Below are 26,237 nucleotides of genomic sequence, written 5' to 3' on the forward strand. Positions count from 1 at the left end.
TGTGTGAGAACCTTGTGAAGACTTACAGAAAACGTTTGATCTCCGTCATTGCCAACAAAGGGTATATAGCAAAGTATTGAGATTAACTTTTGTTATTGACCAAATACTTATTTTCCACCATATTTTGCAAATAAATTCTTTAAAAATCAGAAAATGGGATTTTCTGGATTTTTTTTTCTCCTTTTGTCTCTCATAGTTGAGGTACATCTATGATGAAAATTACAGGCCTCTATCATCTTTTTAAGTGGGAGAACTTGCACAATTGGTGGCTGACTAAATACTTTTTTGCCCCACTGTATGTATTTGGTCAATGAAATCAATCAATCTAATTTTATTTATATAGCACTTTACAACAGTAAGTACTGCATATTGTTTTAGTCGTTTTAGTCCAGGGATAAAAATGAGGAAAACAACTAAAACACAATGAAATATTAATCAAAACATAAACATGACAAAATACTACAATGTACTAAAAGCAATTCTAAATAAATGTGTCTTCAGCTTTGTTGTCGCTAGAGCTTTGTTGCTAACAGTTAGCCACAGATGCTAGCCCTTTTGAGAGCCCAGCACTAACTATCATAAAATGCTTGTTTTAAAATCAGTTCGTATTGATTCTTCTTCTTAGACAATCAATGAAAACATAAGACAGTGGTGGAAAAAAAAAGGAAACAGCTTCCATTTAAGTGACCGTAAAAAAACAATTCCAAATTACAGAGATATTTAAAAAAAACAAAAAACAATGCGCAGTTGGACTTACGTCAATCTTGTTAGACTTGTTGCAGCTGCATCACTTTATGTTCATAATCCCAACTGTCTGAACTTTCTCTAAAAATAACACAAAAGTTACGGTTTGAATTATTCCTTAACAGTTAAAGTATATATATATATATATATATATAAACTGTAAAAAATAATAAAGAAGTTCCTAATTAGAATGTTATTTTTTAAAATTACTTGACTAGTTGATTAATCTAAGAAAAACTGAAGTAACGTATGCTTTAAATTTCCCAGTTTTTATATAGCTAATTAGGTCTGAAACTGTGTGCCCATAAAGCAACCCAAGATAATTAAGAAATAATTCAAAGTGCCTCTGCGCTAAAGGGAAGGAATATGTGAGAAAACCAAGTAGCTTGTCAAGAATGAAAGCTTTTTAACACAAGAAGGGTCACTCCACCAAGTCCCAGGAACTGCTAATTGGCCTTTGAAAACAGTTTTATAATGTCTTTAATGTTCTCCGAGGCTCTGCAGGAGCTTAACAAGCCCGAGAAAACGAGGCTTTGGAAAAACAAATTCACAACAAAACCATCCAATAGCAGCCAAATTCACGTGAAACTGTATGCAGACGAGAAGGGAGCAAAAACAAAAATCTGCTCTCCACATTATTGCCTTTAGACAGTCTAGATTTTGGCCCTCATCTACTATATACACTTGTCCACTTCCTGTACTTGAGTTAATAACAGCCATCTGTCCTGATCCTGAAAGCCTCCATCATCAGGAATCAGTGTGGAAATGGGCTGGTTTTCTTTGCAGAACCAAGTAACGATATTGCAAAAGAACCATCACAGAATAAGAGAACAATATTATCAGGTTTTCAAAAAAATGAAACTATAGCATCTCGTCTTGTTCGCGAGGGACAGTTTATTACAGCTGAAGAGGAACCTTCGACATTCCAATTGGTGTTTTACTTCAAATTTTTTGATTTGGAAAAAGAAAATTTAACTTAAATGCATTAGATCAGAGCAAACAGGCAATATTTCAGAGCATTTATTTATTGGTAATAGCGAATCCATGGTTAATATTGACGTCATGGTTAGTTTTCATCCTCGTTCCTTCGGTTTTATATCTTGCTGACCCATCAGCCCATTCTCACCTCCTCCCAACACAGATCATGTGCCACATTTTCTCTACAGTTCCTCCTTTTCTTTATCATTATTATTTATAGCAGTGAAAAACAAAACCAGATTTTCCGTGTGCTAAAGTTTCACGCTTCCACGCCCTTTCAAACAACCTCAACCTCTTCCTCATGTCCACTTTACTGTTTTATCTACTTCCTCAATGTCTTCTGTTTCATTTATTGCTTTTATAATAATGCAAAGCTTGTCCAAAAACTCCCAGCCATATTTTCTAAACAAAAGTAATAGCCAGTTGTAAATCTTGCACTCGTGCTGTTGGTTTTCACAGGGGAAGGATTTATCAACATTTACTGCTTCCTTGTTTCGAGTATCCTCCAGCCTCTGATTTGGTTTGAGCCTCCAGAGGTTGCAGTTGGCTGGAGACGCTGGTTTCTGTCTCGACCTCTAGGCTGTGAATAAATAGATGGGTGAATGAATTCATGTGTGGCTGTGGAGGGCCGTGGGTGATTATGTGAGGTAATTATCACACTGAAAGGCACTGCCACTGCAGAGGGGCGCTGATTTGCACACAAAAAAAAGAGGATCTAATAAGATTCACTGAGAGGTTGGTCGGTTTAATTTCAGCAGTTGATGGATCACAATTACTCCAACAATTTAAATATGTTCACTTGTGTCCTTTAATGAGAACAATTTTTTTAAAATTAAAAATCAACTGTCTACATAAAAATATGTAGACAGTTCTTAGCATGTAGGCTATACATGCTACCAGCTCTCTAAATGGTACTGTCTAAATGCTAACTGTCTAAACATTACAACTTTCTACACGCTAACAACTTTTTACCTGCTAACAGCTTTCTACTCAGTAACAACTGTCTGCACGCCAAACGCTACCAGTGTACATGCTTGCAACTTTCTACACACTAACAGCTTTCTACATGCTAACTGTCTACACATAATGGTCTGGGTGTGCTTTGCTGCTTCCAGATATGAACAACTTGCTAGGCTAGGTTAAGCTAAAGGGCAATGTTCAGTTGTCAATTTGTGAGCTTAAGCCCAAGGTGAAGTTTCGGATGTTTATGAATTCCTACAAAAACCAAGCACTTCACTGCCAAACATTAAAAGTATAAGCACCCATACTCCAAGTGTGGCTCAGTCTTGACTTTCACGTCGGTTCTCGCACCCGCAAGGTTAAGAACGAAAGATGAATAAAATGCTTCACATCAAGCCAGACACTGGGGAGGAGAATGTTGACAGAACAGAGCCACAAATACTGCCGAAGGAAAAGTCTTGACTAAATGTTGCATCATGCATTCAGCGCAACCAGCAGGGGATGGGATGAAAACACATCACACGAGTTTATTATGTCACAAAACTGCCTGAGAGGAAACTGAGGCAGAAGTTGCAATGACCAGACCAGTAATTTACACAAATGTATTCTTCGCTCATATACAGACATTTAAATTGTTAAACTTGTGATTTGTTTGTCATATTTCCGCGGCCTTGTCAAGTCTATCAGAATGCGACACTTTTGACTGTGTTTGCCTGTTTGCTTTGGAGGTAATCCTTTCAGTCTTGATTTGGCTTTGGAGGAGATAAAGCCTTCTAAAGCCATCTCTCTCTGTTCTCACCCTGTTTTGTATTCCTACAACAAAAAGCCAGCAGTTACTTTTCCACACTAGTCTTTTTTTTCTTCCCTCCCACTCTGTTTCTGGACCGTGCTTCTATTGTGGCCAGGACTGCCTGAAATCTTGACGTGGGCAGTTCACACTGTTCCTCGACTTTGTCAAAATCAGAAGTTTGAAAGCATAATGAATTGCTTTTAAACGACTTTTTAGATTATCTAAGGGAGACTTTATAGCACAGAGTCTGAGCACAAGAAGACACAGGAAGGAGGAGTCGATGAGAATCTTGAATGACCTTCCACTGAACAATGGATGTAGTAGCTGCTTTGTGAATTAACATGGAATGGGAGATAGAAGAGCAGAAAATGCAAAAAGAAAATGAGTACAATATTTGATTCTGTCAATACATTTACCAAATACAATCACAGAAATTAATTTAGGTTGTGTTTTTGTGAAATATAATAAAATCTAGTGAAGAATACCAACTGCTGTCAAAATTCACCCTGAATGCAGACTGCAAGATGCTGAAAGAAGTCTCCAAAAACTCATCAGTCATGTATTCTGAGACAGTCTTTGAAAAAAATTAATCTAAGGCAGAACTGCTCCCTGCAACACAACAACAAACCAAAACATACTTTAGATACTTGAACTTGGGGACGTTTGCTACTCTCCACTGCGTGAGCTCGACAACCGGCACAATGGGAGGGCCCAGCAGTGTACATGGTAGTGCTTATTTAATGTGTAAACATCAACAATAACTATTGGGTCAAATAACAGGATCATGTCAAACAAATACCATAACCTTTTTTTTTTTTTTACTAAAGTTAGCAACTTTAGGTTCACAATCTGAAGTTTTCTCTTTCGTCCTTTGAGGGTGAGACAATGCAAGTTATAGTAAGTTTCAAAAATTGCTAAACCGAAATTTTGTTCAAAAAACAGAGAGAATAAGTGCAAAACATACATTTTGCGTCTGAGTGACTTCTACATGTTGTCTAAATCTAACCTCAGTTCAGACGTTGCTGTTTGAAAATAATGAGGCCCACGTTTTACAAAAACTGACAGGATCTGGTTAAATTATGTATCCCAGCAACAAAAGCTGTGGTGTAGTAGATTTAGTAAAACGTTTCAGCATCTATATGAAAGATTTCACCCTTTCCTAAAACCAAACAGTAGTTGGGCACAGACTGTACTTAACAACATAGCCTTATAAGTAGGCCTGTCACAATAAATGATAAATCAATTAATCGCACGATAAATTAAACCTATCGACCTCATTTTAATTATCGGCTTTATCGTCTCTTCCTGCCGTTTTTTTCTTTCTGTTTATGACACTAAATGAAATAGGCTCAGCTCCGGTGCTCTCCATTGACCCTCCCTTCCCATTTCCTTAGTGTAATGTCCAGCTTACACTACACAAGTTGTCGGTCCATTTTCTAAACCTGACAGACCACACACTAGCCTACAGAAACCCTAGGTATAACGATTCAATCGGGTTCGATCATGCTGTGTGATGTCCAGCCACATGGGCACAAAATAATGGCTACAAGTCCAGTTAACTAATTTTAAATCAGGCAATAATCAATGCTTTACTAGAATCTACCTGTGATGCATGTGGCTATAGAGTCAGCATAAAGTCCTGACTGAATGAAAATCATTATAACCTATTTATGTCACGTTAACGAAGAGCAGCTGAAAACTTACCGGGTTTATCAACTGCGGTAGCAATTTGGCTCCAACTCCTCTCCTTGTCATTTCTATATTCTTTGCACGAAATGTTGAATAAATATTAATGTTGTTTCCACATATCATCTCCGATGTCCGATGGACTTCGGGTTGCGCCGTGTCAGCTGTTTTAGGATTCCCCTCCATAATTTCCCCTCAGAAAGCGTGGAGGAGAATTCCTTCGGCAGTGCTTTCTGATTGGCTACCTGTCACATTCAGTGTTAACGCTCCCGGTCGGGGAAAACCCCTGATTTAGATCGGAGCGGCCACGACGACCTAAATCACACTACAGGATGATCGGTTACGAAATCACCAGGACAATCTTAGATCGGCCAACAATCTAAGATTGTCTTAAGGAGAAAATAGGGGCAAAAAATCGTGTAGCGTGAACTACTGCATTAGGTAGTCGGATGTGCCCATCTTCTCTATTTAAATCTAGTGATTACTGATGGGCAATATTGTAGTATACAGACTTCATAATCTGCACTCTTTTTGTTGAATGCAGTGTTTATTTCCACTTTGGCTTTATGTTGTTTAGTTTTTATTCAAGTACGTTTTTTGTTAATGGAGACTGAGAATCCATTTTATTTTTGTTTTTGGTTGTTTTGTTTATTTAGTTTATCAGTTCCAGTGTGATGTGTTCTTTWGRAAATAARGTGTATCTATCTATGGCAGGAAATCGCGTACATTATTACGTCATTTCCATTAAATCAGTGTCAAAAGGTCTTGAAACAATATTATCGTTTATCGCAAAAATTTTTTAGACAATCGTCCAGCAAAGTTTGTTATCGTTACAGGCCTACTTACAACGTTACGCGTTGCTGAAAATATTGCAGAGACGAGCACTGAATCTGTTGCGGGAGACAGAAATCAATCTATAGTATTTTTCATTTCAGCAGCCGCTTGCACCCATTTCCTGTTTTCCCTATAAATACTACCCTGTCGCTGACTTCAAGGCGCCAATAACGGCAGGAGTGAGTCTTTGGGCTCTACCTCCACAGTAGATAAAGCTTTCTCATTATAACAGGCCTCAATATAATCCATCACATTGACAGGCAAGTGTTATTTATAAGAGTCATAAGATTCATCTTTCAAAAAATTTCAGTGTCTCGTAACACTGAAACCGGGAGCGACATTTGACAAGTTCTTACAAAAAAAAAATAAAAAATAGCAATTTAATTTGTACTTCTTCATATTCCATAACGTTACAGTCACAAAGAGTGGACGTTCTCACTGTATTTCATTTCAAAGAGGCTTCTACAGTAAAGCTGATTAACGATGTGCAATGCTGCACAAATATGTAAATATCAAACACTGTGTGGGCATAAGTCGGCCTAATAAGTTTACAACATGTCTAATATTTCACTAAATATTGACATTCATATTTTATATGGATATTTAATATTGATAGTCATATAACACATTTAGCTTTGTATATAAATAAATATTTGGATTAATATTTAATGTAGATAAATAATAAGGTACAAATTTTATTTAGATTAATGCTTAATTCAGGTTAATATTGTTATACCTAAATATTTAGTTCCAAATTTAGTTTGGAAACATAATAATTAAGTAAAAATATTTAGACAGATATTATATTTAGCTTAATCTTTAATTTATATAAATATTTCAGATAATGCTGAATCCAGCTAAGTATTTTTATTTGGAGCTGACATGATTAGAAATATATTTATAGTTTTAAGTCAAAAGTTTAAGTAAAAAAAAGAGACTTAATTTGTAATAATATTTTAAAGAAAACATTCCATTCCTTTTATTTGACCATGGGGTAGCACTTTGTGATAATTAAACACACAATCTCAGTAAAATACATCGAATTTGTAATGTGGCAAAAATGAAAGTTCAAGGAGTATGAAAGATTCTTTGGAAAACTGGAACTCACAAAAAAAAAAAATCCAGACATGTTGGATAAGAGTTCTGATGGTAAAATATGTTCCCATTCAGTCATTTAAAACGCCACAGCCAGGAAAGCTATGTCGATGAAAAATGTAATAAAAGAGTATTAAAAAGCGACCTTTACTGTGTAAACAAAAAAACACGCGCACAGTAAGAGTTGGGTTTGGACAAATTAGACTGTAAGTGATTTTATTTTTGGATTGGTGACAGAAAATCCTTCAAAAACAGAATTTGCATCAGACAACTAAAATTTCAAACAGATACACTGAACAAGGCACTTCCAGAGCTGAAAGTGCCTTGCTCTGGGACACAATGGGAATATTTAGTCACCACAACCGGGACCACTTGCGAGTGACAAATCGGACCCACGTCTTGTTAGCAGTAGATAATTCAAAGCCCGATAGATGCCCGGGGACTTCGAATTTGAAAGCTGAATGGCAGAAGCTCGCTGTGTGTACCCGCAGCTTCAAACCAGCATAAATATTAATGGTTCACTGAGGCAGGCTGGAGGTGTTCAGCAGTTTAACACAATACTATGAGCAAATTACTATTAGATTTCTGCCAAATGTGTTTACATCAGAAACAGCAGCTAAACATTTGTTACATCCAAAATGTTGAATGTAAATTAACACCGGAATGAGTCGGAAATACTGCGAGATAACCAAACATGACATAAGATTTTTTGTAAAAAAAAAGAAAAAAGAAAAAAAAATTATACACAACCAACCGAATGTGTTTACTTTGCGTCTCTGGCAGCAAGAATGTATAATTAGCTCGAGTTCTCCAGGATTTCCATGACTGCCCAGGAAGAAATCTTGCCAACACACCTTCAGGTGAATTTCTAGTAAACAATTTGACAAACAGCACGCTTGACGTGAAATGAAGCGCTGCACTAAAGCGGAAAATTGAAGCATTTTTTGGTTACTTGTTGTTGTGCTTGGCCATTTTGACAGCTTCAGTTTCATTCTGTATTCCACTGTAAGAGCTAATGAAGCAATGAGACGCTCTGTTCTGACAACTAAAATTAGACACAAATTGAAAATATTTTATTTACATTTGCGGTTAAAATGTATTGAGATATTCCTCTTGTTGTTGTACTAACAGATTCTGCTTTACGTTTGCAAGGCACTACTTGTCTTTTTGTTAAAATGCTGAATATTTTAGTACAAGTTTACTAGTCATAAAATATTTACGGAGATGTGAAGAAGACTAATACACATTTCCAAAAGTATTCATTCATTGAGCTCCAGTGCATCAGGGCTGTAACGGTTTAAACTATTTTTAAAATTTTTCACCATTCTTCCAGAAGTATATTTGTGAGGTCAGACGCTGATGTTGGAAGAGGAAGCCCAGTTTCTCCACCCTAACTTATCCCAATAGTGTTCTGTAGAGTTGAGGTAACAAAGGAAGCTTATAAAAAGACTTTTTTGTGGATTTCCTTACAGTTTCTGTAAGAAAGTGTGTTTGGATGTGTAGTCAGAGCCAAGACTGGTTTGATTGTGATGTGACACACTTCAGTGAAAAATTTTTTTTTATTAAGTTCATAATTATAACTTTCAGCCATTGTTTACGTCCTGGTTGATTATGTCTGGAGTAGAATTATGATCAGGCATGTCTGAGGTCAATGACAAAAAGTTGTATAAAATATGACATGACTCTTTGAAAACAATAGAATCCAAGTTAGTACCACATATGGAACCTTTTTAGGGGGTAAAAAGATCGCAATTGGGCCGTTTAGACTGTGACAAAAAAGCCAGATATAGGTATCATTTTGTTTTTTTTTAAAAAAAAGCATATTTGGGTCGAGAATTCACCTATGTTGGAACATCAACCAAACAGGAAACCTTTGAAAATGTCTTGGTATGTGATTCTTTTTACTGGAAGTAGAGGGCCAGGTCTAACACCTGGAAAATATCTACCCGATCATGGCTCAGACCTGCCAGACCTAGTCTCCATCCGTCTTACTGCCAGAGATGACGTTTTTCATTGCAGCTGGTGATGTAAGGCTCTGATACAGCGACTCAGTCATAAAAACAGACCATGTGCCTCAGTGGCTGCTGTGATTTTATGTAGCTGAGTTGCAGTCACTACCTATTGCCTCGATTCTGTTGTAATACCACTAACATTTAGTGGTGCAGAAATTTTACAGCTGGACTCCTCGCACATCCTATTATGGCACCACTCTGAAATCCCCAGAGAGGCTGAGAGTGACCCGCTCTTTCAAAGATGCTGTGTCTCCTTATGCCTTGGTGCTGGATTTTACACACCTGTGGCCAAAGAAGTTATTAGATCACTTGAATTCAAGGATTCGGATGAGCGTGCTTTAAACATGTTTAAAAATGTAGTGTATTCAATAATTCATCTCTGCAAGAGAGGGCCTCTGTTGACATAGCTCGCTGTGTTCACTTTGTACAAAACACAGTGACTCCACGCTTAAATCTCAGCTCGTCATTCTTTGCTCTCGTGAATTTCGACCGGGCTCTTCTTCATTTGCCTGGCACAGAGGGAAATCCCCTGATAAAAACGACATCCTACTTTATCTTGCTCTCGTGTTCATATTTAGTCCTTGCGTACAGCACGGTTCCTCGCGCTGCACCCTGGGCTTTCCTCCCTCCATTATTGGCCTCCTTAATTCAGGCCGAGACCTGACACACATTCGCTCACGCCCAAAAAGAAAACATTAGAGGCAGAACTCTGCGGCCGTGGAAGCGCTTCGTAAAGCTAATTATTACTGAAGTATGGGGTGTAATTTGCTAATCACATTTCTGACCCGACTCACCTATTAAAACATGAACTCGTTTTTCACGTATTTCACGTTGGTCCCCCACTTGTTCACTCTGAATCGCTTCCCTATCTATCTTCATCTTCATTACCATCTTGCCCGTCTCTCTTTCTGAACTCTCTTCCACAATTTGGTCTCATGCTCGTTGAATATAAATCACATTTCAGTCTCTTTCATCAGGCTCCCTTCGCTCTAAATGTCCATTGAGCATCACCAGGCACTACTATTTTTACACGGCTGCTCTAAAGTAGCTCGTCCTCCGGCTCTGTTTTCAGCTCCTCCAAATATACACCCGGCCACTGGGCTGACATCAGCCAGCATTCCGCGTGCCTCGGTCATATTCAGGGGATTTACGTCTATAATTATGCGAGCGTGTAACACAACCTGATACAGGTGAACGAACTTGCTATTAATGTATAATGAACTGAATGTGAACTGAGCCTCATGCAGACAAACCTAGTGTTTCTTTATTCCAGGGATGCTGTAAACTCATTAATAAAGATCTCTTCCAACTAATTTTTATGAATTTTCTGACACTCTCCTGAATGATAATTACAGCCAAAATGTGTCTCCTGCTCTTCAGTGAACCTGCTGCTCGTTGCCTTCCTTCGCTCTCTTAGACTCATTAATAGGCTGTTATGATGCCAGTTACAGGTAGGGCGATGCTATTCTCGTCTATCAGATAATTACTCTGTCAGCGATCATTCAGCTGGATGCCAAATGCAATTACAGAATTCATTCGGTATTTTGGTTGGATTTGGTACAATTACATTCAAGGAACAAGCTCTTATCTGAATTCGCTGACGTCTATCTGTCTGGAAACGGTAACAAGTTCCTTTCTCAGGGTGTAGGACTCTAGCAGGCCACAAACCCAAACTTGGGACATTGGGGAACCATCACAGGAGAGGCCGTCATACAAAAATTACTGTAAGAGGTAATCAACGACTCATCCAGGAGGTCACAAGAGAACCAAAAACAACATCTAGAGCACTGCAAGCTTCATTTGTCTCAATTAAAGTCAGAATTTTATTATTTGACGATAAGGAGACTGGCGTCCATAGGGAAAAAAGGCCTGACTCATTTGCCAAAAAACATCTTGACGATCCAGAAAACTTCTGGTAAACCAAACTAAAAGTAGAACTATCTGGAATGTATGGCTTCAGTTACAATCTCCATGACATTCACACATTTCTCAAGGAGAACAACAAATATGGTGGTGGTAGTGTGAATTAAAGTAGTTCTGTAAAGACGATCGGGCCAATGTTTCTGTAAAAAGTCAATGACGGTTATCACAAATGCTCGGTGATAGCTGTTAACGCCAAGGATGAAACAATCAGTTATTAAGATTAGAACTAGTTTTGTATCAACAGAAATACTAAATTCGTCATGAATCTAATTTTGATTCTTACTGTAACACATTTTCATGCAGTGTCATGTTCAAGTTTTTATCTTCAGCACTAGACATTTTACTAAAACAGGTATTTCTATATTCCAACACATAGAAACCAATGCCAACTATTGGTTTATTGTTGGTAGCCAACAGGTGTTGTCTTCCAATGCCAGATCCCAACTTTTACAAGGTTTAATATGTTATACAGCTAAAGCCTTCTGTATACCTTAACTCTAAAAAACAGCTATTTGAGCTACTGTTGCCTTTCTTCAGATGTTTTGTCATTTCCTTCAGTGTTTCTTGGTGCTGCGCCACCATAGACAAGCAGGTTGCTCAAAGGGTTCGAACAGTTTAACACAATGCGGTGAGACCAGCTGAAGATTCAACAAATGTTGCTATTTTGGTGCCCAATTGAACCGAGTCCACCTGATTATCAAATGTGAAAACACCTTCAGTCACACAGCATCAGGTTTTCACAGTTATGGTTCTTGCGCAACATGGTTTCGTTTTTGGTTTTCCCCCGTTGCTCCGTCTCCCAGCTCTAGCGGCAATGTTGATTCCCCACTGTTGCAGATGCTCCTTGATGATGTCTATCCATCTGGTGAGGGGTCTGCCACGCAGGCTTTTCCAGCTGGGAACCGTTGGATTTAATCAAATGATGGTATGTTTTGGTTTGTCCAGGAGAACAGAGAGCTTTGCTGCATCGTACATGAGGCGGGGCCTCTGGGGCTTATGGAGGGACTGCAAGCACAAGCCTGATCTTGCCGTTGTTAGCAATAGTCAAGTGAAGATAAATAAAAAGTGCTGGTACAATCCACAACACTGGAGCCAATGTTCACGTTTTCACATCTCAGTGCAAAAAGAATGGCCTTCCGCCTCATTTCCAACAACACTACTTAGATTTCTAAAGCATTGACGACTGGCAGAGATGATCAATGGCATCCTGGCGCCCTCGTAGTTACACAACGCCACAATGAATGATTGAAACGGCAGGCCTTGAAGTCTTTGGCTCATTCTCGAACACATATGGCCTTGTTATTGTTTGTGTCAAGCTGTGTTAGAGAAGAGACCATCTGAGTCACACAAAAAGTCTGCATACGGAAAAAGGCTCGGAGAAATGCATTCAGCTATAATAATGGATTATTTTACATTGGAGTGAATATGCACATGCTACCCAGCGCAGTACGCACGGAAAACAAGAGCCCATTTTAACGCTGACAGCAGTGCATACGTTTGTGGCCCTAAGCAAATTGCACGGCGGGTGTAGGCAAATGAGGCTTAGTTCAAATAAAGCAGGGAGTTTCAGATCTGCCTCCTCCTGCCAAACCACATAACAGTACAACTGTTCACATATCAAAAGGAGACGAGCAACAAGTTGCACAGCCGAAAAGCAATGCTGCCAGCTCCATTAACAGATTTGAATGTGCGAAACCGAGGCGACAAGGAAGAGTTAATGGAATTTTTACGAGCTCAATGAACTTTAATGAGGACAGCGGTGTTCTCATCGAGTCTGGATCAATTTCTTGCAGACACATTTCGGCTTTTAGGTTATTTAACATTTAATTGACTTCGTTTAGGTACGCTGCTGCATATTGATCCAACTTTTTTTTTTCATTTAAAGTGAGGGCGATCCGATTTTTCATCGTTTAACCTGTCATTTAACAACTTACGGCGAAGTCATTAAATGTGGCAGACTATCAAAAGTGCTTTGCTTTAAAAAGCTGGAAAAAAATAAAAAGGGTGACATTAAACATTTGCCGCCTTTTGGATCAGATGCCGCTTTTGAAAAAACAGTCGGTGCATTGAGAGCGTATTATAAAAGCTCCAAGTCTCTTCAACCCTTTCAAATAGCACGAGAGTGAGGTCGTCGCAGTGATGATTCATGTTATGAAAATAAACCGAGGGAGCATTCCAGACCTGTCTGAATTTATGTAGACGCCTCTGTCAGTCAGAAACCAAAGAACACGAGACCTGCTCCTAAAAAAAAAAGAAAGAGAGACCCCACCTCTGTCTTCAAGCATGTGTGTTATCCTCTTACCCAGGTGTGACTCAGATTATCCCATTATATGAAATCCTTTTAGACTCTTTCATGCCGCGTTTGAAATTTATCAAGTGCGCCAGCATAAGACGTCTCACCAATTATGCAAATTAGGAAAACCAGAAAGGTTTGCAGATGAAGAATTTTAAGACTCCTTCGGGCTTAAAAATAAATAACTAAATAATCCTAATTAACACAGGTGATTAGTAATTGTTTCACTGTGATGCAGACCTGATTGGGGTATATCTATAATCTGCCTTCGCATGCATCTTAAACAAACCAGTTTTCCTGAATCACCATCAGCTGTTAGGCCAATCTGTGCTACAGTGCCATCCACTGGCTAACAGCCGCCACTACAACATGAAACCTTGATTGAAAATAAAAAAATTGCTAATAGTGCACCAGTTTGCAGGCATGTTAACTGGATATATTTGATCAACAGCTAGGAGGCAAAGAAATAAATTAAATGCAAAATAACAATTGCAAAATAATAGATAATATACTTTAATAAAGCTGCATAAGCTTTATTAAAGTATAAGGATTTTTTTTTCGTATTATTTAGTATTAAGTCAATCTCTTAACAATTATTAGTCCCATATCTACTGAATAATCAATCTGATGTATGTACTACTATCAGAATGCATAATTTAAAAAGAATTTGCATATTTATCATAAAATTTAAAGAAAGGGTTTGTTACTCACTGTTGAGTATACCTCATGGTAATCTTTGGTTTGGGAGAAGAATTTCTTTAAATTATTGCAATTTAAAAAATTTTTTAAAATTGAACCACCTTGGACTTCATTGATGTATTAAACACAGTTTAACCATCATGATAAAAGTGATAAAAGAACAACGTTCTTGAAGTCCAAAGTGGGATGTTTGTATCAGTTAGCTAGCTGCCACTTTAGCATGAATGACTGGCCTGTAGAACGGAGCTAGTAGATGGATTTTCTGGATTTGGATCTGAATTTTTTAATTATTTCCTCCCCACTTTGCTAATCCCAGAACCAAACTGGATATTTAAAAAAAAAGTGCAGTTGAAGGAGGTCGCTGAACAAATTAAAAGTCGGCAATAACTTCAAACGAAAACCAGATGAAAATGCCTCAAGTGACTCCTTTCAATGTGACAAAGCAGAAACATCGCAAACAAATAAAAATGGCAAAGTAATTCAAATTAATAATGAGATAAAAGATTGATTTAACCTAGTGTGTTGATGAAAACAACTTTAAAAAGCTATGGTGAGAGTAATTAAATGTCTTTAAAAGATCTATTATTTTTGCTTATCTGGTTTATCCTCAGATGTTAAAACAAAACAAAAAAGTAGCAACTGGTTCATAACTAGGGAAGAAAATGTTACTGAAATAGTAAGAAACTTTAAATCCATTATATCAATGTAACAACTAGAGCTAAGGTGTGCTGTTCTTCATCTAGTGTTCTAGTTCCTTAGCTAGCTAAATAAGTTCCTTAACTAGCCAAGAACTTAGCTAGCTAATACTATTAACTGTAATATTAGTACTACAACTAAACTAGCTATAAATTCTTGCTCCAAATGTCACAAATATTGTGACTAATTTTTTGTGTCAGTGTAATCATCTACCACAAAAATATTAAAATTTTGATCAGCTTGCTTTGCATGTGATTTAATATTCTTGATGTACGCATTTTCCTCATGTGTATAGTCCTGACCAGAAGGTCGGACAGATTCTGGAAAGAAAAACAAACCAGAGTCCCTGGAGGAGAAGTCGACTGCCGAGGGAGGACAAAAAAGTCTGTTCTCTGCACACAAGTTGAGCGGAGTGCATCTCTTCACAGGAGAGGCTGTTGGAACCTCGCTCCGTCTCCTCCCAGGTCCTCTCAGTGAGAGGATTCCTGGCTGCGGTCGTGCCGCCACCTGGGAGTCCATCAGTCATTGTTACGGCCGGCCATCCGTTCCTGTTGCTCCGCTTAAATAAACTGAATGGGGCACAGACGGAAAAATACTGCGCCCCATCAAATGTTAAGCTCTGCAAAACAGACTATCTGGAAACAAGGTCAGGTTTTATAACCAGAAGGCTGCAATGTGTCTGTCCGCTTCTCTCTCTGGGAATATGGAGGAACTGCCCATATGCTCTGCTGACACCAACTGCACCTTTTTTTTTTTAAAGATGAGGCACATAAATCATTTATGACAATGCCAGGGTAAGGCATGTGTTGCAGTGCCATCTGACATTCTGGACAGCAGGACAGCTTGTTATTTATTTATTTTCTAGAGAAAAAAAATGAAATATGATTTTAGCTCCTTTGGGTCGTTAACACTTTGAAACATAATAATGTAAAAATAGATAAGTGGTGTTTTTTTGGTATGCAAATGCTAATAATTCAGACTGCTCTTTCAAAAAATTTTAAATAAATCACAACATTCAAACAAATTTAAGCCTGGACCTGAAGTAAACCACTCAAAATGTCAAAGGTTCTTGAGTATACGCAAGGTTTCCCTCAGAAAACTTGCTAAGCCCAGTGAAGCGCTCGGCAGTCATTCATTCAGCGGCCCGTCGTGTTTTTGGGTTAAAAATGTTCAAAGTTGACAGGAAATTTTAAAATATCACTAGATAATTGTGTGTTATTGAAAGATTGGAGATTACTATCTGAACACCAAATAAAAAGTCTTAAAAACTCAAACAATTTAGAAAAACTTTAATAAATAAGCAATGCTAAGCCTAGTGGGGGCACAAGTAAAGCCTGGTGACCCGCCAGGCTTATAGTACACTAGGGGAAACCCTGGTAAGGTCAGAAACTTAAGAACTTCTTGTTCATGAATTTGTGGTAAAGAGCAGAATTACTAATTCCCCCTCATCATGTGAACTTGCCCAGGTCTTGAAACAGCAAATTCACCACAGACCACCATTATATTTGGCTGCATGTATTATGTCATTTTTTCTGAAATGTTGCTAGCTTTATTCCACATCTAACAGGACGCGCACCTCTAAAAACTTGAGGTACTCGTCTCTTTGAGTCCAAAGATGTTTTTTTTTTTCTCAAATATGGAGGAAAAATGTGTGGATCTTCAAAATGTGTTGTGGAAAATGTCAGGCAGACCTTTGTGTTCTTTCTGCTCAGCAGTGCTTTCTACCTCGGAACCATTGATGTCATTTCCCCACAGTCTATTATTGTTGAGTCATAAACACTGACCTTAGGTGTAAAAAAAAAAGTCATCCTCTGTGGTGTTTCTTCGTCTTTGTATTTCAGTAGTTTCATGAGTTGTTAAGATAAATGGATAACTGTTTAGTTTAATTTACTGAACTGAAATGTGTTACACCCTTTTTCCAAATGGTTCTGACCCTTGTTTGGGCCAAGTTGACTCTTAAGAACTATGACTGAAACCTTTGTGGGTGGTATAACCACATTTCCTGACAAGGCCCCTTGAGCTGAACGTAGGAAATTACTTCATGTTACTTTAAGTTGGAAACAACAATTGGTAATAAGGCAAAATGACAAATGAGGTTATTTATTAACATTAATCTATAGCAGCTTTTACCAGATTCTTAAATGCTTCGTTGGTCAGATCTCTGGCTTTACTTTTGGTTTGATGAGATTATTCACAGAAACACAACAACTTAAGTAGAATTTAGATCAAACTTATCCATTGTTTATCCATAAACAAACTCCAAATTGCCTCCAAATAGCTAGTAGACGATGTTCTTCTTCGCGTACAGATCCAAATAATCTGTAATAGAGCTATATCAAAGCTCTAATTGTGCAATGCAGCCGATATTAGTCTTAAAACCTGAACTTCAAAGGAAGCCATCATTTAATCTTGGCCAAAGTAATATTAACCACAGTATTTTAGAAAACCCCTTGATCTCAGGAGCTAAATGTGCTACTGTCCCGACCAACAGTAGTGGCTTGGTATTGATGTTTCAACATGTTTACATGATGGATGTGAGTCTTTGGCCATGTGTCCAGAAGCACATTACCCTGGCCACTGCCTTTCTATGCAACTCTGCTTGATTCTCTAAAGAGAAATTTGAAACATGTGAATATCTCTTAGCAGATTTTCTTCCAGGATTCCTCTGTATTATGGGTCCATCCATCTTCCAATCAACTGTGGCCAGCTTCTCTGAATTTCAGGGGTCTCCATCCTCCCCCCCCATCCTCCACGGCTGACATCCTTAGATGCTCCAACGTGCTTGAATCCATATGGCTAATTTACCTCCTTAGCAGGAAGTCAGGCTTCACAAAGCTCCGCTGGTGACCTAATTGTCTGATTACAACGCGCTGGTGCAGATAAATGTGTGAAGCTGTAAGCCACCAGCAGCCGAGACTCAAAATTTGAAAACTGAACCGAGCTTGACCAAGAACTGGATCTGCGTCCATCACTTTCAGCTCTATCCGCTCATTCAATCCGCATTACTGTGTATGTCTGCCTTCACTGCATCAACCTATTGCACATTTCACTGTCATGATAAATCAGAGACTATAATTCATACTTCACAAACACTCCACGCAGACTTTACCATATATGGCACTTTAATGTCGATGCTAATGTCACGGATCACCTTATGCGTACACTTTGTTCTCTTCATACTTTAAAAACTAGTTTAGCACTATATATCTTTTTTGATTTTGAATTTAATGTTTATTTGCTTATTGCACCATTATTCTGAGAGTAACATAATTTCAATTTTGTGTATGGCAGTAAAATAAAATAAAAGTTCTGCAACTCTCACTGAAAAACTGAAAAATATTCCTACAAATATGAATTCTTCCAGTCTGGCATTGTTTTGTTTTTTCCCCACCTGTATCTTCATGACGGACAACACCAAGAAAAGGACCGGCGGTGTTGTTTTTTTTTTAAATAAAGTAACTTTTAATGACCTATGATACTTACATTTATTTCAAACTCCAATAAGTGTTCAAAATATAGGCAATAAATATGTATATCTCATTTGCTTTACATTTTTTTAACATGTATTTGAAAAAAAAATTATTATTTTTGATTATTTAGAGGAAATGCTGACAAAGCATGACATTGCTCAGAGCACACAGCATAGAATTAGACTGAACAAATCTACGCTAATGGGTCGGACACAGTCACAAAGACGTGATCTAGAATTTTTTCAACATCAGGACCGATACAGATATTAATATCAGATTGATGCGTCTCTACTTCTCAATGTTTTGTATCCGTTTGCTTCCCCTTTACCATGTAAAATCCCAATAAAACACATTGGTGCCTGTTTTTGTGACGTGATGAAACGTTAAAAAAAGCTTTAGGGGTGTCAATTCACAAGGCACAGTATCTGCTCTGATACAGAAGCTTCCAACGGCAGACCGCACTGCAATTACAAGTTTATTTTTGAAAACCTGCTTAACCATAAAGCGCCCATAAATAGGTCTTAAATAACCGGGTGTCGGATGTCTGCAACCCCGTGGATCGCTGCCACCAGTTGCCACTACTAATTGCTCCTGACTACATTCCCCATAATTCCTCGGCTTCCTGTGAATTACTTTTTTTTTCATGCTGAGACTTTGGGCAGGATGAGGTAAAAGGTTCCAAAACATCTTCACTAGACGAGCTCCAACCACATGAGGAGAAAGAAGGAGGTCGTCTGGGCTGATAATTGGGACATTTTGGTAACAGAGACTTGTAATGGAACGAGTTCGGTTCCAGCAGAGTTAAGATTTTCCTTCTGGAGAAACCAGCAGGGACGGAAAAACAGAGGAGAAGGAAGGCCTCCTCTCAGCAGAACAGGAGACATTCCCTCCTGTTTAATTTTAGAAGATTTTGGAAGAAAAATCAAAGCTGCTGGTGTGAACAAGAAGCAAATGAAACAATGGTCTTCAGTCTTATTTTCTATGTGAGTATAAAAGAACTTTTGTGGCCTTGAACAGACTAGAAGTTTATACTTTCTATCTCTCTCATGACTTACTAAATGTAGGATTTCCAGATAAAGGACGTTTCAATCCAAATGTGAGAGGAATGACTTACAGTGGTCGATGCGGCTGGCTTCTCGAACATCCTCTTCAGGCTGTCCAGCTGAATATCAAACCTCTCCACCCTCTTCGCCACCTGCAGGTCCTCCCTGAGTGCCGGCTCGTCTGATGTCACTACCTGCGGCCCGGCGGGAGCGCAGGAAACGAAGCCTGAGGTCGCGCTCACCACCTCCTCTCCATTTCCTGATTGAATTTCCATTGTTGTAGGGACACTGGACACCTCGCCGCTTTTTCCCTGCAGAGTGCTGCCGCGTAAGGTGAAGCAGGAGGAGAAGGCAGATGTTGCAGGGAGTCCTTCTCCATACGAGAGGCTTCTTTGGGATTGACCGGGCGTTCCGAGAGGTTGTAGGAGGGAGGAGGAGAAAGGAAAAAAAAAAAGAAGTTCTCCCCCCCCCTTTACTCCTGTGCCCTGTAATTACTCACGCACATGAAGGCCTATGTAAGCTCACATGTGGGTTTAGGAAAGCATGTTGAGGTACGAGCAACGGGCCGAAGCGGTGACGACAGGCCAGCTGAAAAAGCCCATTTTAGATTTAGGCATCTTTAGTTAGTTCACTGGAGTTTTTCTTTTTAGGGGTAACCGATGTAAAAGGTAAACAAAATTGCAGCGTTTTTGAAGTTATTTTTGATAAAAAAATATAAAAAAAAAATAAAATACATACATTAATTCCCTTCCCCTTCAGAAATAAGTGGAACTCAATACGCTGAGTTCATTAAAACAAATTCTCAATAACTTGTAACCTAGCAACGTGTTCGACGGCTGTAGTAAGAAAAACTAAAATTACGAGTAAGTCATAACATTATGGAAATAAAGTCATCTGAGAATAAGGTTGAAAAGTATTACCAGAACAAAGTTGCACAAGAGCAAAGTTGACTAGTAATACGGCTTTGTGGTAGATACAGTAGATGGCAGCTCAGCTTACAGAGATAAATAAATGTTGCAATGAACCAAAAGTCAAATTATAGAAGATGTTTTAATAAAACACCAGGAAAAGAGAAAGTAGCTTCTACATTTACGTAGAAACTGTGAGATTAGTCGTGCACCATGTATCAATCTCAGCAGGATTCCAGGAAAGTGACTTCTTCCTCACCCGTTCCTTATTAAACAGGAAAGTGATTTAGTTCTGAACAAATCAAGGCGAGGCCCTACAGCTTTAATCTGTTTGGCCTGCAGCAGGGATTGTCCGTTTTCCTCCAGGCGTTCCAGCTCTTCCCGCAGCGTTTTCCCGTAATGGGGGCTCGGCCAGAAGTGAGAAATTAACACGTCGACTTGGTTTCCTGCATGACTCGGAGATAGGGTGTCTCATCCTGTCACGGTCAACGAGTGAATCTGTGCAAATCAGGGCGAGTCTAAATACAATGCTCGGTGAGTGAGGCGCACCGAGAGACTGACAGGAGGAAGAAGACGGGGGGGGGAGGAAGGGGGGAATCAGGAGATACCTTAGGGATAAGACCGGTTGGAACCAGTGGAGTTGCTAACTGGCAAATTCACACTTCAATTTAAGATTAAAAAAAATGTTTTAAATGATTGAAGGGGAAATAAAGAGCAAACCAAAGTATTTGCCCCTGAGCCCCATAGCAGCCTCTCCATAATCTCTCATTTTAATCTCTGTAGAGGAATTCTGAACTGTTTGAATTCTTTCGTATTGGAGTGTTATTCATAACTCGATGAATTAGAATATTACTGAAAAGCCCATTTATTTCTGGAACTTTATCACTAAGTGAAACTAATTATATAGATTAATTACACACAGATGGATGTTTGAAAGCCTATTTTTTTTTCCAGTTAATTATGATGATTTCCCACTTGCTGCTAATAAAAAACATAACATTTAAAATTAGATTACTACAAGAAACCAATAAAAAAAAATTAATACAGAACAGTGGGCTTAGTTTATTAATTCTTTTAAGGATGATTTTCAAAAGGTACTTTTAACGAGCCTCATCAGAACACATTAAAATTTATTAACTATTACTATAGAGCGTGGACATCCTGTCTTAGGTCACTAAAACCTTCATTTTGTGTTTTAACGCTGTAGACTTCATGATGACATTATCTTTTCAGAGAGCAGAGGTTTACTACAAATTGACCATATGATTAAGCATCATACTGCCACCACCATGTTTGCCTCTTAGTATGATGGTCATATTCTCAACGAATAGATTTTTCCCTCCTTTTAATAAATAAAAATCATCATTTCAAAACTACATTCATGCCAAATGTGCAAGTAAGAAAGGCAAAAGCAGGAGAAATCTTGTAACATGGTTTCTCACAGGGTGGGGAAGAATGGAAAGATGAAGCTTTCCAAATCCAATCTTAGGGAATGAGTGGTCATGATATATACCTCTGATAGCAATTTGGAGAAGCTGGAGGACACCGTATCACTGCATTCACAGCAGCCAAAGATGCATTATTCAGAGAGGGCCACAAGTTTGTGTCACTTTCAGCTGGATCCTGTTTCCAACGAGGCCACTCGCCTTACTGCAGTGACTCACATACCAAGAAGATGTACATTATGTCCACTCAGGCCAGTTTTTTTTTCTTCCTATTTCTGTCATTTCTTTTTACTCTAATTATTTATATTCCATCTAGCGAATACGGTAGGCTTAAAGAGAAAACCGGCTCTCAAAGACCTGAGCCGACGGAATACTAAAGGTTTTCTGTGATGTGCATGTCGATTTGCTGTTTAGCGAAAGCAGCGGGTGGACATTGTTCAAAGTGAAGTGCAGGATGAATTAGGCATGAGAGCCAACAGAAAGAACTGCAAACCGGAGTCCAGACAAGCTGTTATTTTATGCCAGAAGACAAGAAACGGTGCTGTAAAGATTTAAGACCGCTTTTATTAGGTGAACAGCGGTAGGTTCTTGTTATGTTCCAGTCCCTATTTGAATTTCTCACCATGTCTGACCGAGCATGAATTTCATGAGAATGCACTGCAGAGTCTTGTAAAGTTACTTGTCTTATAAACCAAAATTTTGTACTGCTGCTGTTCAACAGTACAAGATGATCGGCTTAACTTTTATTTAGTTTTTTGATAATATAATAGTTTTTGGTGGCATCTTAAAACGTAGCAAGTGTATCAATGACTGACGTTATACTCTGATTTTGTCATTTTATGAAACAAATACATGAAAACAAAGGAGTTTTTTTAATAAGTAAGTAGTTGAGTAAGACTGTTGCAGTCAGTAACACAACTCTAGATGTATTTCAGGCACTGCACACATAGAGACGAGTGCGGTGCATTTTTGTCAACAAGTAGGGGGAAAAAATGCAGCGCGATATGCAGCATTACAGAAAACAATGTAGTTGCTATGCCGGGCCTATCGGTGGCGCTGTAACACTGACAAAGGACGACACAGAAAACACAATTTTGAGATGCATTTGAAATTGATACATTCATTTACAGAGTGATATTCTCTATTTTTATTTGTAACAAACCAGTTCCAAAATAAGTCTGGCTCAAATCTACAGGTTCAATTTAAAGAACCAGAGTGTTTAGAAACAGAGATCATTGCACCAGTTTAATAACACCAGAATTAAGACTGACCTGAAGTTGGCAGCTAAGGATAAAGTGAGTGAAGAAGACAAGAGAGCAGGGAAAGTAATGTTCTTTGAGATGAAAGCAGGTTGTAGGGGACAGATCTTTATTGAACATATGCCAGAAGCTTCCTTAGCTAATACTTGTCAATATTGAGTTGTCAATCGTCTTCCCAATACACTTGGCAGGAATTAAGCTCCTCCAGAGAATCAATACTACAGGCAGTGCTGCTGAAAAGCACAACTGGATCTCCATTTACCCTGCCCGATTCCTCTACTTATGGTGTTAGCTACATGTTAGCAGATCTGCTGCTCGCTGGAAATATCCACAATTATTTGCTGATGAAAGCATTTCAATTTCAATAACTTCATCTCAATTTTCTTTCTAGAAACTCCGTTTTGGGAAACACTGAATGAAAGCCCATAGTTTTCTGCAGGTTTGCTATTCTTCCTGCTTATGGTACCTTCCCTTTCACTAAATCAAATAGTTACGTGCAATGTCTCATTTTCCAGAGAGGAGAGGGCTTCGGGTGCATTATGGTGGAACCAAAGTCCAGTGTTAGTCCATGCTGTGCAGTGAAAGGTTAGCTAATTACCTCAGGTGAGGAACTTGAGATTATTGTTCCCTCCTTTACAACCTGGAAATTAATCCTAATGTAACACATAAACAATGATGCGCATTCACTCTGTAATGCATGAGCATGACTGAGCTGCACACATGATGAAAGTGTGGCTGTGATGATGCAAGTCAGATAATAAAAACTTGTCTTTGACGTTTAATTGCTCTGTCGCAAGAATGAGTTTGATCTGTTCGGCAAAGAACAATGTAATGTTTGAAGACAGCTGGTTGTGCGAAATTCTACTTAGGGGTATCAGAGTTTGCAGGTTATTTGTAAAAATAAGGACTGTTGGCGTATAGCCCAAAACGCACCGAGGTTTGGCGCTGCAAAGTGCAACATGTCCTAATCACTCTCGAGGCAGACAGAGATGGTGAAGATCAGATTACAGGAACTCCACTCCAGTTACTGAGCTTTTTTATTTCCTGCCTCAGTTTCATTACAGAGCAGCAGACCATCTGATAAGTTCCAAGAACTGCGTGGCACTAGATCAGCAGACTGCAGCACCAGCAATACGGCTGGAAGCTTCCAGGACCAGGGATTCAAACTTGTTTCAAAGTTGAGGGACTTCGCGGAGCGTGCTGTGGAAGCCGCGACATCAAACGGGCCATCGTAGGCCGGCTGGTGTAATTAGAAGCTTTGCCTGCGGCGCTCTTTAAACGGGCCAGACAGACGGAGAGGCCATCTGCTGTCCTGACCAGTTCTCAACCTCATCTTCTGCCTCCTCTCCATGAAAAAAAAACAAGTTCCCAACTCTTAGTCACATTCGCTGCAACCGACAGCCAACCTTTACACTCCGTTATGCTATTTTACATTTAGTACTGAGCAGAAGTGGGAAGAAATTGTACTCAAGTAACAGCAGCTCTACTTCTATATCCTACTGAAGTAAATAAAAGGTTTTTTTCCCCCCATTTAACTAGTTATTACTCACCTCTGGAGGGAATGAAACTGAATGCTGTAGCTTTGACCTAAACCTCAATATGGGGTAGTTTGGTTCTGCATGATGAGCACAAGCTTGTTATAAAGGACAACTGTGCCCTCTAGTGTTCAGTTGCCAGAAGCGCAGAAGAGACTAACAGTAAACAGATACTTGCATACACTAGAAGAAGAAGAAAAAAAATATATATATATTTTTACATAACTGGTGACATCAAATTAACATGTGGATGTGGCACAACTTTCCTCCAGCTGAACAGAAGCAAAACTGAAATTATTATCTTTGGATCCAAAGAGGAACAATCTAGAGTCAGCACACAGCTTCAGTTGTTCCAGCTGGAAACGAGAGATCAGGTCTGAAATCTGGGCGTAATGATGAACCTGAACCTTCAGAGCCACATAAAGACTGTTACAAAGTCAGCCTTCTATTGCCTGAAAAACATCTCCAGGATTAAACGGTGCTTTGTCCCAGCAAGATCTAGAGAAACTCATCCATGAGTTTCACAGGTTTTAGTTTCACCGCCTTCACAGGTCTGCCTAAAAACATCTGTTGCAGTTGATCCAGAACGCTGTCTTTTAGGTTTTCACTAAAACCAAAAAGACAGAGCACATCACACCACTTCTAAAATCCTTACACTGAGAGAATAGACTTTAAAATCCTGTTGTTACTTTATAAATCACTGAATGGTTTAGCACCACAATACATTACAGATCTGCTGTTGTTGCATCAACCTTCCAGAACCTCTCAGGTCTTCTGGTTCTGTTCTGCTTTGCATCCCCAGAACCAGAACCAAACAGGGAGAAGCAGCATTCAGCTTCTATGTACCACAAATCTGGAGCAAACTTCCAGAAAACAGCTGAAACAGAGCTATAAGGCAATACAATAGCTAATTCTTTCCATCTTACCTTTCATTTTGTTGTATTTTTTCCTTCCTTCATTTTTATTTATATATTTTTGATGTGTAAGTCAAAATGTGAAAAGTTCCAGTTTGTGTAACAGTGTGCAGCTCCTTTCTAAATCCAATGTCAAGATAAAATTTGAAATTTTGAAAATAATTTCAAGCAAGATCCACATTTTCTCTTAGATAGAACATCTTTGGTTTCGGGAGCAAAGAGAACAACGAATCATTGAACAAAACGCACAATCACACGTCCATAGAGCAAATTTATCTCTGTAATGCATCTAATTTAGTCACATGAAGTTCACTGATTTTTTACCCTCTGGTGATATACAAGTCCTGCTCCATTACAGAAAAGAGTCCGGATCATTAAGCTTTGTTTTTCTGTTTTCCGAGCAGAGGGAGCTCCGTGCGTCTAACTTTATCTTCCTCTCTATCAGACATGCGTGCACTAATCTGTGGCTGATGCTGCAGTGAGGCAGCTGAGCCATTCGTTCGGGTCCCAGAGGTATCAATTACACCCAGCCAGACAGCAGAACCAGACAGGAGCTGGGAATTAATGATGGCTTCATGACTCAGGCTGGAGGAGAAACACACTGTGGAAAAGACACAATCTCTGAGCAACAACTCCCCCTGGTGGACGCTGGTCAAACTGGACTGATTTTTCTTTTTTTAATAAAGTGCTTTTAGAGTTAGGTAAAGTCATGTATTTATGTCCATGAAAATAAACAATAATAGTAATTTTAACCTGACCAAACAACCAAATTAAACAGCTGAACTCCCTTAAAAAGCACAAAAATAACAAAATAGTCTTAGTGACTTAGAAAAAGACGAACACGAACTGAACCCAGAGCAGTTGCTATCATAAAATCTAACAATAAATTCTTAATTTATGGCTCAAATTCTAAATATGCTTCATGAAACCTGTAAAATAACAAGACCAGGATC

At 38.7% G+C, this 26,237-nt stretch overlaps 1 protein-coding gene across 3 annotated transcripts in view; it reads right to left on the minus strand.

The window, feature by feature from the left end:
• The window catches only part of xirp2a (xin actin binding repeat containing 2a), a 62,815-nt gene extending 43,264 nt beyond the window's left edge, over positions 1-19,551 (minus strand). For 2 of the 3 annotated variants that reach the window (XM_008425170.1, XM_008425161.1), the window contains exon 1: positions 758-869. Coding sequence is in view for 1 of the 3 variants with exons in the window: in XM_008425151.2 (XP_008423373.1) it covers positions 19,295-19,498 (204 nt within the window). In the remaining 2 variants the exon portion in view is untranslated. Of the gene's footprint in view, positions 1-757; positions 870-19,294 lie in introns of those variants that run through there. The other variant, XM_008425151.2, reaches the window with a different exon arrangement.
• Positions 19,552-26,237: the final 6,686 nt, after the last annotated feature.

This window comes from Poecilia reticulata, linkage group LG2 (genome assembly GCF_000633615.1).
Source record: "Poecilia reticulata strain Guanapo linkage group LG2, Guppy_female_1.0+MT, whole genome shotgun sequence".
NCBI lineage: Eukaryota > Metazoa > Chordata > Actinopteri > Cyprinodontiformes > Poeciliidae > Poecilia > Poecilia reticulata.